Source organism: Argiope bruennichi, chromosome 3 (genome assembly GCF_947563725.1).
Source record: "Argiope bruennichi chromosome 3, qqArgBrue1.1, whole genome shotgun sequence".
NCBI lineage: Eukaryota > Metazoa > Arthropoda > Arachnida > Araneae > Araneidae > Argiope > Argiope bruennichi.
In genome coordinates this window covers 47,665,211-47,679,496 of record NC_079153.1, presented here as the reverse complement: position 1 = coordinate 47,679,496, position 14,286 = coordinate 47,665,211, and the positions used below count along the sequence as shown (strand labels likewise).

The 14,286-nt window shown below is 34.5% G+C and overlaps 1 protein-coding gene across 1 annotated transcript; it reads left to right on the top strand.

The window, feature by feature from the left end:
* Window positions 1-257: 257 nt before the first annotated feature.
* On the top strand, window positions 258-13,967 carry LOC129962831 (uncharacterized protein CG3556-like). Its single transcript, XM_056076830.1, has 11 exons — window positions 258-484; window positions 2,903-3,021; window positions 3,910-4,050; window positions 4,540-4,680; window positions 5,474-5,861; window positions 8,304-8,566; window positions 9,688-9,845; window positions 11,654-11,825; window positions 12,437-12,611; window positions 12,684-12,838; window positions 13,836-13,967. The coding sequence occupies exons 1-11, from the start codon at window positions 258-260 to the stop codon at window positions 13,895-13,897; spliced, it is 2,001 nt and encodes a 666-aa protein (XP_055932805.1). The 3' UTR covers window positions 13,898-13,967.
* The last annotated feature ends 319 nt before the right edge of the window (window positions 13,968-14,286 follow it).

The window sequence follows — 14,286 nt, the reverse complement described above, 5'->3', positions numbered from 1 at the left end:
CTATTTGTTCTATATTAATCGTGTTAACTTATATTCAAACAGCCGGAAGACATACTAATTCAATTCATTTTCTTTTTGAATCATTCTACTTTCTGTAAACATAGCAATAGATTGAGTTCATTTTTTTAAGACAATCCATTTCATTTATATGTAAGGCATAATGGCTTGATCAACTAAATTCTATAAATGACTTTATGAGAAAGTAATAGATGAGTTTCTATTCTAAAACTGAGAAGAATGAAAATATTACGAGCAACATGCACGTCCAACTGTACAACGACCCTGAATCAGGTGTCTTTGCAAATAAAATTCTGCATATTGGAGAGGGAGAGGATACAGATTGGATAATTCTATTTTCAGAAGAATTTTCCTATTTAGTGGCTACAGAAGATAAACTTATCATGCAAGTTTTTTCCAAATTGGAGGTTAATATAAATAATGGAGAATGGTTGTCTGAGAGGGCAGTGCTCTCGCCAAATAACGAGTGAGTCAATAAAATAAACAAAAAAAAATATAGACATGATAGGCGTAAATTCAAAACTATACACATCCATAGAAACTGTAATGGCTAATCCAGATAGTACTGCCTATCCCGTTGAATTTCTCAACTCATCAGAGTTAACAGGTTATCTTAGCATAAGCCGGGGCTTAAATTTGGCGTTCCAGCTCTGCTGATGCAAAATCTTGAAGCACAAAGACTGTGCAGCGGTACCAGTCTTCGTATAAGTGAGCTTGGCAGTAATATTATAAAAGTTACCATTACAACAGGAGCTGCTAAAGAAGACAGCGTTTTAATTCCCCGCGTAACTGTTATTCCAAACAACTTGCCATTTATTTTCAAGAGATTGCAATGTCCCTTAAAATTGGCTTTTACAATGACGATGAACAAATCCCAGGACGAAACCAAGGCTTAATGTTGTATACATTATGATATTAGAACAAAAATAAATATTGAAATTTTCCCATAGACCTCTCTCAAACAGTTACAAGTTTCTTGATTATACCATATCAGACTCTGCTTTCAACAACACTATAATGATACGGTTTGATAACATTTTACATTTTGATCAGACGGTCAGTTCTCATTCATACACATCAAATTTCCACGCGAACGAAGTCGCGGGTAATAGCTAGTATTTTTATATTCTTGATTATTTCTAGAGTATTTCGGATACAAATGAATTTCTATTCAAAAATTGAGAAGCATGAAAATACTTACACATATATATTACTTTTTACATATATGAAGTAATATATATGTAACTACTTTTGTATATGAAAATACTTTAAACATACATTTTTTGAATATACATAATACATATATTCGTATACATTTATAAATTAATAAATATGTAATTACATTAGATATGAAAATACTTTATACCTATATATTTTGATTATTTCTAGAGCATTTCAGACACAACTGAAATTTAATTAAAGCTTTTTTGGATCATTAGACATGGATCCTTTGTTATCAACATTTGTTATTTTGGATCATTTGTTATCATGTAGATTTTTTGTTAAAAATATAAATGATAACAAAAAAATAGAAGTTTAAAGGACATTCAGAGCAAAAATGGAATTATTTCTGAGAATACAACGTCAAAATTATATCCATCTCAAGTAACACATTTGAAAATTTTCTCTATTAATATCGTCTCAGTTTAACTCTCCAACTGAAATATTCGTCACCATGACCACTCAGATTGTTTCGTGTATAGAGTTAATCTGTGAAAGTACCTTTCATAATGGTAAAGTTTCCTTTTTTAAGAATCAGAGTTAAATATCGTATTTATTTACAAAGTATCGAATTCATTGGTTCCGGCATTAAAAAAAAAATAATATTTGTCGTTTTGATGAGATAAACCCATTCTGATTTGGTGCAGACGATATTTCAAGTACCACCATCTTAGCATTTTTATTAATCATGAAATGATGATCCTCAGTATAATCACCTTATTAGTTACAATGGGTGCTTAATCTATCTAATCATTTATTACCATTTATTTATTTTAATTTGAGTAAAACTTTTAGATTTTTGGAAAGATCTTGAAATCTGTTATAAATGTTCCAAGAAGTAATTATAAGTTATTTTCCATGCATTTCATTTCTGTCTGCACTATTATGAAAATTTGTAATCATAATTATCACAATTATTATAAAAAATATCTAAATATATAAAAAAAATCAATAATTGCCTCCTGAAAAATTTGTTAATATTCTTTAAACCGCTCTAGTTGCCTACTGACAATCTTCAATCAAAGCTGTAGTATCACTACGACAAGCAGAGTTTTCTTAAACAATAATTTACTTAGGAAAATAGAAAGAAGTAATGATGAGACTTCTAAATAAGATTCCAAATTTTTATTGATCCAACAATAGAGTTAGTTTGCAGTCAAAATAGATATGCAATATAGTACCTGTTTAAAATCTATGATTAAAAGGAGTCAATCCTGAAGAAAGAGTCATAGACAGTAGAAATCATAAAAGTCATGTTATGAAAGGGAAAATAATATTTTGACAAAGGAAGAAATATAATTGATAGAGGATATTTGAAAACGATATTTTGATAAAGTAAGACACAAAAATAAAAGAGACATAAAATATCATTCTTCACAGCAATTTCTAAGGAACTTTCACTTTCCTCTTAATCACAAAAAGGATTCGAATATACTTACAGCTCTAGGTTTTAAACGATTTTGGAAAATAACGTAGCAGAATCATCTGAATTGATATGCTGAAACATTAATGTATTAGTTAAATATTAATTTTGTATAAAAAATATGATGTATTATTACGCAAGGTGACATGCTAGTTATTTGAGCATGGCAGCACTATTTCACTCAACTCAATAACACATCATTATTACTATATAAGGCTATCACTTTCTGGTTTCGTTCAGTACATTATACAGCCTGCAGGTTGGACAAAGTCTTACTCCACCCTCCCCTCATTTTCAATATGCGATTGCTTCATTGCTTCATTGTTTCGTGTTTGTTTTGTTTGCTTCAATCCTCAGTGGTGAGTAATTTCTGTTATATGTGTGTCTTAATAAACCTTAGTGGGTATTTATACAACCTGCCTTACAGGCGTGAAAGCCTCCAGGGCTTTCATCGATGTACTATTTTAAAAATTTCTTCCTAACCCCCTTAAAAAATTAAACTTCGTTTTGCTGAATTATTCTTGCTATATAGTACGAGAGGTTAACATTTTAGTAAATAAATACTTGTTTGGATTTTATTAAGTAAAACCTTAACTATTGTGCTTAAGGGAAACGCGAAGCAGTATTGGCTTTGTATCCGCTCTAACATTGAGGTAAATAACTAAGTCTTTCACTTTAATATTAATTGCAGCAAAATCAAACTTAATAGTTTTGTCTTTATTCTTCATTAACCTGCAAAGATAACCGAGTACTTGGCATCATGGCTTTTTCAATATGTCGGGAGTTTAGACCTTCCGGGAGCAAATCCATGCTGCGCATTAGATATCCTGTTCAGATAATCTGTAATTTACTGTTAACTGTGTACAGTTTTCTTTCGGTATGCATTTTTACAGTTGAGATGAAAATAATGAAGATGGGTTTGCATCGTCAAGGGGGCGATATAGAATGTTATCCCGGTTTCTATGACAACAGTAGTTTAGTTAAATGCTATGTTGGTTAGAAACTGTCCTCAAGAATGTCTTTTCAGGGAGGATTTTTTGTCATTAAAAATTGTAATGAAAATTGTGTATGTCTAGAGTCGGCATAGTATTAAGTCCACTTAATATATAAATACGGTGCAGACTATTTGAAACTCGATTCTTATGTTGGGTGGGAATTAAATGGCTAATTTGGCCATTAAATTCCATAAATTCATCGTATGGCCTTTTTAATCCGTCTTGTCTATATACTTTAATTTTCGTGTTTAGCTTCACCACAGTGCCCGGAATACGACTTGCCGTGTGAAGATGGCGAATGCATAGACGGAGGCTTGTGGTGCGACTCCAGTGAAGATTGTAGTGATGGATCGGATGAAAAGTGCTGTAAAACGTCTAGTTACTGGAACAAAGGTACATCAAATTTCAAAACTCTATAGTCTATATTGTAACGATTGGTTTTTGTGGGGAAATTGGCATCCGTACAGGTTTGAGAAATTTAGTTATTTGAGTTTTGACTCCGTAATTAAAATTGCTTAATCGGCAAACAAATCGGAACTAAATTTATTACCGATTTCAGCTTCTTGTCAACATGAGTGGAATATAACTTCTCAACTTTCTGCTTGCTATATTCGGCATATCGACATTCAATCCTTCGTAATTGTTATACAGAACATCATGTATAAACATTCTTCCTGGCTTGGCAATTTCCAGGTTTCTTCCATTCTGAATAAATTTATAATTGCATTTTGGCTATGTTTATCCCACAGGAGTCTTGTACCATAATGCCACATCTTTTCAGTGTTCCGTATAGGAAATTGGCTTAGAGAAAATTAACGATAATAACCTCTTGAATGCTTTTATTTAAAATGACGTGATAAAGTTCTGAATTTTTCCACACAGATCCTAACAAATGCCCTTCAAATTACTTCAAATGCAACAATGGTCTCTGTATACCCATAATTGGTCGATGTGATGGATTTTCGAATTGTGAAGATTTTTCTGATGAAAAGAGCTGCGAAAATCAAATCTCCTCTTCTAAAAGTAAGTGATTTGCAAGTGAGTATTTAGAATGTCTGTTACCATCAATATAGGAAGATTGAATGCGTGTCTTCATGTACTTACAATCATTGAAAATAAAGAGGAAGTAACTTTCTCAACTTTTATTTTGGGAAGTCGTGCCCTGTTTAATGCAAAACCAACTTTTCGAAAAGATGTACAATCTTGTGTACCGATCTAAAGGATTATAGTTTGATAATACAAACGTTCATTGATATTAAAAAAAAGTCGTGATAATAAAAAAACACGAAAGTTCTTATCTCTTCAGTTTCAATAGAATTGCGTAATAAAACTGAAAGCGAGGGCTGCAACCCTGATTCTCAGTGGTTTGATTCGGTACTTCCTCGAAAGGAATTTTCAGATATACTCAATCGTATCTTTCATCGCGCTAGCTAAACCAACAATTTGATACTTGACCGGAACTAAAAGTTCATGTTAACCAAGAACACATTTTATTCTAATATTTGGCTTATTAAATAACTTCAGTTTGAATTAAGACCTCCTATTCTTACAGAATTTTGGTCTTATGCACTTGTTACAATCGAAACGTGTGCTGATGTATTGTCCAGATTTGAATATTGATGTAACGGCCAAAGTAACTCTAAATCCATGTGTTACACAGCTAGAGTAAATGCAATTACGTAATTTCTTGGGCTGCTTATTTGTGGTAAAAGCAAAACCATGTGTTAGTTAATGTGATTAAAGCGGGCCTTAGTAACGGTATAATTTCAACTGGAATTGAGATGCTTTAATCTGAATGCTTACTAAATACTTTTAGGTGACGACATATCTGTTCCCTCGAATCCAGTCTCTCCACCGGAAGTACGGAGTTCAACAGCAACCGCATCCACAACTGCACGTACCACAACCAAGCAACCTTCAGTTGAATCCGAATCGCGTGCGTCGCATGACACTGCTCATGGAGTAGACTATTCTGTTCAAAACGTATATTCAAACTTGCGTCCTTCTCATCCCTCCTCTCTGCGCGAAAGGGCGAGAACATGGCTTCTTTCACAAAGGAGAAGCGACTTTGGCTGGGGAGACGAAACTCCAAGAGCTCTAACTGCTTTATATCTCTCTGATGTACAACAGTCGAGTAGAAGAAATGAAATCGATATGTTGATGGTGAAACAACTTGAAGTGCAGCTGTCTTTAGATATAGCCAGGTAAAACTGATCTCAAGATTTTACAAGAATGTCTTTTTACTAATTATAACTATGAGGGGGGATTTCATGGAATTCACGAGTTTGTAGATCCTATACAACTTTCAATTGTATTGGCTTTTAAATTTCTGCCTGGATTTTAGGGAAGTCGTTTAGCATTCTAGGAAAATTCTTACGGTGGTGTGGCATAAGGCATATGCCTTGGCTTAAGGCTACTCTCCTTTAATCGTGGTCTAGTATTAAAGTATTAGACTCCGTAAGATTTTCAATGTCGCAGAAATAGTATGCAATTATTGATATCGATCCTCGTTGGAGATGCATGAATTTTGCTACCAGATGTGGAATGAACAAATTATCACAACTTTTACCTTTGAGATAAGGAAATAACTTATCTTGTACTACGGAGCTGCTGTTTGCGAGCTAGGATTGTAAGTGTGCTGGTACTGGTTGACACATTCAAGTACATTGACATTTTAAGCTGGAAAATAATAAATTCGTAATAGAGGGTGTAGAAATATCGCAGTACTACTCTGAACGAACAAGAGGCTTGTTTACTAAAGTCGTAAACGTATATAATTAAAGGCACAATTTTTACTCGTATACGATTTACAATGTTGTTCTAAAAGCTTATGTCGATGTTCGAACAATCTAGTCCCTCTACAAATGTCCACATTCGAAAGCGGAAGAGATCGGGTCCATGTGAATGTATTGATTGAATTAGTTTTCAAGTAGAAATTTAGCTTGGCGAGAAATAGAAAGTCGACAAGTTTATTTCCCTCCTTCCCCGCACTTTCATTGTGCTTAACAGAAACTTGCTTTAAAATTTTGTAGCATTTTCATATCGGCCAATTTTACTTCGGGTGTCCAATCTTAAACACTAAAAGAACCATCTCGAACTCTTGTCTCTAGCACTTTAAGATTAGCCAATTGCATTTGCTGTCCACGCCATCCTGTCGTCAAGCGGACGAGTCCTGGCTGTTTGCCAATATGTGACGCAGATATCACGGTAACATGTCTCAGTCTTAAAGGACTAGATTCTCTTCGTTCGCCTTTTCTCGACATGTCAACGAGCCGGACTCCAGTTTTCCTGTTTATATTGGTATTCTGGTTTGATTGGCCCCCATCTGCTTAGCACAAAGGCGCATAGACCAACGTTTGGAACTCGATTATAAAGAAGGCATTTTCAAGAATTTGACTACATGTTATGCCTCAACTGCATGTGACGTAATCAAAATGAATCTTTACCCCAACCTGGTATTATAACCTACATGCATTTTCACTCCGTCTTTTAAATATCGGTGCGGAACGACATTGATGTTTGGTCGAATCAACTTGAAGGCATCTACAAAGTTGTTTATGTGTAGTCTAATACATACCTGATATTCGTGATAGGATCATTTAAAATTAGACCTAGGTACTAAATGTTCAAATTTATACGAATCAAACTGCTTATTCTCTTCTGTCGGCTTCCAATTATTGCCGATGATTCTTCCAAAAGTCACTCGAATATTTCTGCTCGCCCGACTTCCAATGCAATTTCTGTAATCATTTAGTGCAGGGAAAATTCTGCAATCCCGAACTACAGTGGATAGTACAATAGTGTCGCTTATTCTGAAGATTGTACGGCGCTCGGGGAGTAATATTGTGATGAAAAAATGATTGACCAATATGCATAACGAAATTTCTAGTTTACAACTGTCATTTCCGCTTTAAATTGACCTCGAAATTCAAATGTTGTAACTCTTAACTGCATCTTATCAACTAGAGAGCTTAACTTGTGACCGTAGTCTATGTTAATGATGCATTTGGAGCGAAAGTACACGGCACTTTAGAGGTACTAAACTGTTCTGAACTAAGTGATTTTGAATTTCGAGTTGATAATATCCTTAAGTTGGAGGGACTATTATTTGTAATCTTTGGCAACTGTATTGTTGAGGCTTGAATTAAACTGTTTTTAATTGGGATATTGCTTCAATTTTTTTAAGCCATCATTATCTTGCGTTTTAGCTTAATTTTGCTCTTGAAGGCAAGAATTATCATCTGTAAACAAACTTTAGACCATTTGGAAATGGTTGTGATGGATTATATTCTCTCTTGCACTAGTTCATTACGGGAAATGCGTGGGAACCCCTACATTATCGAATTCGGAAGTACTACATTGTTAAACCTATATTCCAAAAGGATGTATTCGAGTTTATGTAAGCTTTAACTAATTTACTGGGGAATTTTTCCTACAATTCCATTACTCGCAGTATTAAAACTTTGGCGGGAAAATCGTTCTGAAAAAAAAATGGAGAATACGTCCTGATAATTGTGATGCGTTATTGCGCCAGAACTTTCAATTGACATTTTAAGAAGCTATAATTTGAATAATGTAGATGTATAATTTGTATTGGCACTATTGCAAGGGTTGGATGTAGATTCTATATTTTCCTCTTGTTTCAGAAACGGAACAAAACCTATGAAGCTGACGAATCTTGCTTTTTATATAAATGCTCTTACGGCTGGTTGTAAAGATGCTAAGAACTTTTATGGTGAGGACTTGGTCCAAACGTTGCGAAACGGCGTTAATGCTGCCCAGAGAGAATCCAAATTAATTAACCCATCTGTTTATCTGACTCTTTGTATCAACAACGCTTCAACTTACGATGACACAAGGAAACTACATGACATATTTTTAAGCAGAAATGCCGCAGTTAGCAGAATAGGTAAGCAATTGGTAATTCTGTTTTTATCTCGGCTGTTCCAAACAAATACTTTTAGTAATAGCAAAGTATGGCTCTTGTGTCGGAAAATGAAACTCTACAAATTGAGAATTAATGACATTGCTGCGACTACCCCAATCAAACGTAAAGCATTGGGTCCAATTACTGTACTTGGTTTCTTCTAATACTATATAATCAAAATCGATGTAATAATCGATAGTCAAAACTCCAATTGTCTATCCGAGTATGGGGAAGATGTAAACGGAAAAACTAAGTCTCGAATTGTATGTTTTCGCTTGCCCTGAAGTTGAATTGTGGCAATTATGACTTTGGTTAAATAGAGTATAAAATCGCTGTTTAATTCCGGATTAACCTAATTTAACTTCCAGTTAAGAGCTCGATTCCAAGATACGCTTGAGATAAATTTACTATTTTGAAAGTAATCGTTGTAATATATTCCAAGTAACATTAAGTATACGACACATTAATATTCCAAAGTTGCTGCTTATTTTAAGAGAGAATTTCCCTAAACGTTAAATAGAAACAAAATTTGTAAGACAATGGCTGTTCATTATAGCTTGCTTCAACGTAATCTTAATACGCTATTTATGGTTGAATGTCTTCACAACCATTTTTATACTTAACTATTCTTTTTCTGTTTATTTTCCCAAATTCAGATTAAATGGGATGTCTTTATGTGGAAAAATACTCTAGGAATCCTATGCAGAGGGGGGATTTCAGGTAAAGAGTTCAAGTTCCATTTCAACACTTTCTTAAACGGAACTTGAAGTTCCTGGTATTGTAATGCAGACATCTTTAAACCTGAGGAATACACTACCTTCCGTTTGCTAGACATTCAAATCCTTCAAGCTTAAGCTATTTGGGGCAATTGCCTTCCTTCTGTTTATCGCTTATTGCATTGAGATGGGATGAATTCAGTCTTAAATTCTATAGGTCTTTAGTGACTCGCAAATTCTGATCTGCTGATACAGTTATACTATGGAGAGTTTGATCATGACGAGTCATCACTTTGGTCTAGAAATCTCCCTCGATATAGTCTGAACATTAGTGAGGTAGCAATTCCTTTTTTTGAATATTGTTTAATAGTTTCTATACTCTAACAGATATACAAGCACTGGCGCTGTTGGCTTTTACATGCATATTTCGAAATACGAATTTCCTTGCTGCTTCGGTGTATGATGGCCTCAAGAATCAGTTTGTTCAGAGACTGAACGTTGGTGGTATACCAGGACATGTTTACGAAGCGGCTTTGCTCGCACAGGTAAGACATTTTTGATAATATTCCAAAGTCTTACAAGCTGCAGTACCTATTCATTAGCTTGCTACACGTATTCGCAAGAGCAGCATCAAACCTTTTAATTTCATCAAACCTTTTAATTTCACACGATCACGTTTAACTTGACTCTATAGAGAGGGGGGGGGATCTTGTCAAATGAAACGCTGTGTATACCACTAGACGAGGTTTCTTTTAACTCCGACAGACTACTTCTGATATTTACTATATCCATCGGTAGCAATCGAACGTTTATCTTCTGACATAGGATAATAAATGAAAGGGTAACAATTATAAACGTATCGCTTGAATTTATAGTTAAGATCTTGCAGCTCTATTCATGAAATTGAGTACAATATGCATAAACTCGTCACCTTTCGCGCTATGGTAGATCTGACGTAACATAATAGATGATTACGCTCGATAAGGGTACTTGGTACCCTGAGAATTTCACCAATTCCATGGAAGCATCAATTTTGTAATTTTGGGTGACATTATTTTTGAACCTTTGACTGTTCACACTGAATTTCAAAATAATAGCACGAGCGCTTAGTGAAACGGAATTTTCTCCATGATATAGGGCGCAATGCCCACTTCCAGTGTTTACATCATTCCATGTGCAGGTTGAATTTCTCATTCTTAAAAATGTAACTTGAGGTTCAATACAACGGTCTAGAATTTTCGTTGTTTATTAACCGATATTTAATCAAACTGCAGATAATAATTTGACTAGATTCTGTCGAATAAAAGGAACTTGATTTTAATATTGCTTTATATATAAACGGTCCTTAATAAAAACAATGTTAATACAATAGACATCTTGGAACTTGCAATAGAAACGGCTCGTAAATGTTTTCTCAAAACAATATTTTATTTGCAAACGTATTGAAAATTTTAAAGCTGTCCCTTTCGATTTGCTTTTCTAGGAATTGTGTATGTTACATAATCGCATTCATTAGTCATTCAGCGAATCGCATTTAATTTAATTAAGTAGAATGTTTTGTATATTCACTTAAATGTATGCTTAATAGAATAAAGAATGGGTTTGAAGAATTTTTTCGAGAAAATAGATAAAAAAAAAAATCCAATCCGTAATGTTAACATAGTGCCGTTCCGTTAAAAAAAATTGGAGAAACGATTCAATATCGTACTAGAAGCACTCTAAAATGTTTAATATTCTTAAATTTAAAATGCAATTTTCTGAATCCGACATTTCAGAAATTTAGTTTCTCCAAAGTTTTGAAATTCACTGAACATGATTTTGGCTCAAAGTTCTTTGAGGGGGGGGGAAAAATCACTGCTATAACTTAAATTCGTAAGTAGTAGGAGTTTGGAAGTCATTACTTCGTACCATGTTGGTACTCTACCAAAAACAGTAACCGCCATTTTGCAGCACTGCAAATTAGAGAATTGCAGCAATTTTGTACTTCATTGTGGTGATATTCAACATTGTTCAAAAGGCCGCCAACTGGAAACGAATCTTCGATTCCCGAAATTGTCACTGAAAAACGAGACTAAATCGCATATTAGATGCATGTTTATAGCGATATTCTTTGTTACTTGATACAAAAATCTAATCTTTCTGATCGAAGACGATTTTCAACGACTTAAATTTGGATCTCTTGGAGGATTGTTTAAATTTGGGAATATGAGTGTTAAGCTAGCCAGTTGGCGATTCCCTACAGATAATAGTGTAATAGTATGCATCTAATAACTTCCTTTAAAGGCTCGAGTTATATTCATTTTCATGTATTTTCTTCCCAGTATTGTAACTCGGCTATCATGTCTTGTTCTAGGCTTTACATGAACTGAAAGTGACTCAGCCAGGCCTACTGGAATTCATACTCAAACAACAGCAAGAAGACGGCTCATTCGGTGGCATATTAGCAACATACTTGGTATTACCCGTTCTAGCTGGTCGAAGTTTTCTGCAAATGAACGACCACTGCGGCCAACGGTACAGCACAGGTAACCGTTTCTGATTTGATGCTTGTCCTAACTGGATTCTGTTCATAATAGTTTACGATTGGAATCAAGCTCGTAATATAGTGTTCGACTACTAAAACTATTTGTTAATTTTGAAATGAATACATGTCGAACAAGAATTAGTCTATTGTTACTTCTACTTTCATGAGTTTTCTAGTTTCCACATCAACTCGCATTGTCACACTATTCATATTCAAAGATCTATCGAGACACGATTTGTTTTACTTGAATTCGTAAGTAAATAGGCTTCCGCAGAAGACAGACGAATAGGAAAATTCGGCCTTTTCAGTTAACTTGCGCTTTAACGCGTCGAAGTTATGTTTAGAAACTAAAGGAACATGTCTATTCCTCCCGACTTCCTAAATCGTGAATTTGTGTTTCGCTTAAATAGACTTTCTGCTCTCATAGGTAATTACATCCCGAAAAAACTAAAACGACATTTGATCCTAGATAATCTTGGTGCAAAAACTGAATTTCTTTGTCTTCGAAGAGGACAATCGTAACGAAGTTCAATTCTTGATTTTCAAATTATCACTCATTAGTGAGTAGTACAAGGCGACTTTTTTATTCGATTATTCCGATTTCTTATTTAGATCTTGCTCCCATTGAGGTACTGAAAAACTCGAAGCGTAGGAAGATGTATGTACAGTACGCTCTGAACTATGGCAATCCTCCTGAAATATCGCAAAGGATCCAAATGCAAGTTGCAGAAGGTATCAACTTCTTGGATGTTATGAGACTTGCTCAAGAAATCAATCCGAAATACAAGTAAGGTTTGAGTTCGTGAGTTGGCAATTTAATCTTGAAACCGATGTAGTAATATTTGTTGCCCTCTTGCAGGTTTATGTTGGATGGTCATCGTGACAATCCAGTTGTTTATTCAATTGGTGGTATTCCCAACGATGCTGAAAAAGGAATGTTTTGGACGCTTCACTTGGCTTCCAATAGTAACAGAGCTAAAGGTGAAGCAGGGAGACCTACTCCGTATTCAGGAAGTGCGTATGATCTGTTAAATAACATCTGTAAGAGTGCAACTACATACCAGTTCAAATCGGTATAATTATCAAGCGTCATTTCCTTTTGAAGCCTCAGAATAGGTGATTATTGGAAGGTGATACGATTAAGAAATCGAATCGATATTCTTGACGAGAATATTCTACGCTATCATCTATTTGTATTAAATTGAGAATCACAAACGAGTAACATCTTAATTTCGGTTAATTGTTTAAATTCCTTGCTTATAATCGTTAAGAGGCAAACTTTCGCCCCCTGAATGAGTATTGCATGAATTGCTATATATTTCATCAAGTGTTTAATATTTTACCTAAGATATTGCGTATAACGAATTTTTTAAACTCGTAAGCTTTAATTACAGACACAAGTAAAGTATTGGTATGGTTACTATAGTGACAGGTACAACTTTTTGGGAGATTGAGTGCAGTGAATAGGAGTTTAAAATATTACTGCAGCCTTCCTGAATATGTCCAGCCATTAAATATTCAATAATGCGATTTTGTGTTGTCATAAACTGTGTATTGGTGTGCCGTCTTGAGTAAATTTTTCGTCGACTGTCTCTGTTATAATGCAAGAGGCATCTGGTTGTCGTAACCCTTTACTCTCGAGGCCATTTTGTCGCGGACGAATCAGCAACTCAAGACGCTTTGAATTTTTTTGCTCCAACTTTACACGATTACACAACTTAACGCATAAAACTTTTAAGTATTAATAAATTGAGGGAATATAAACCTACACGTGAGACTTCAAATGTATGTTCAGTTTTCAAAAACATGATGGTTATTGCCAAGCATCGGATTTCCTCACCAAAGAAAGTGAATGAGTCGTCTCACGAACTGCGGCATTAAATTACGTGGCGAGTCACCTTTTGAGGACAAATGGATAACTTTTGAAGCAAATATTCAATAAGAATTGTATAAGATATGTATTGTATAAAGTGGATTTTACCAAGTTTCTAATGGACATCTTCTCTTTCAGATATCAAGGAACTGATTCCCCATGCCAATGACGAATTCGTGTTTTGGATGCAATCCATATAATTCCCTAACAAAGTTGTTTCTGTTATTTATTGCGGACATTTAAACTAAAAATAAATTGTTTTTAATCTTTTGTGTGAAGACTGTTCTTTAAGATGAAATTGAATTATCACTTTTTCGAAAAATCGTCTATTACGGCTATTTGAAGAATTTAATGAAGTTTGCAATTGATTACATGTGTAAATTGTTTAGCTTGCCTCCGAGGAAATTGACCTGATAAATTTTAGTATTAAATGCATCCCGCTTTCATGCAACACACTCCAGGAACTATCCAATTCTTATTTCAATGAAGACGCGTTTTCTTCAGATGTAGATTGTAGTTCTTGTAAAATTGATTTTGCTAAGAGTTTTTAGAATTGATTTTGCAGCGTATATGAACAAGTCCATCCCTA

Excerpts from the sequence above, each read along its gene's own strand:
- LOC129962831 (XM_056076830.1), top strand. The coding sequence starts at position 258 with ATGCACGTCCAACTGTACAACGACCCTGAATCAGGTGTCTTTGCAAAT. Across the intron at positions 4,681-5,473 it reads TCAAATCTCCTCTTCTAAAA|GTGACGACATATCTGTTCCC; the intron begins GTAAGTGATTTG and ends AAATACTTTTAG. Across the intron at positions 12,612-12,683 it reads GAAATCAATCCGAAATACAA|GTTTATGTTGGATGGTCATC; the intron begins GTAAGGTTTGAG and ends GCCCTCTTGCAG.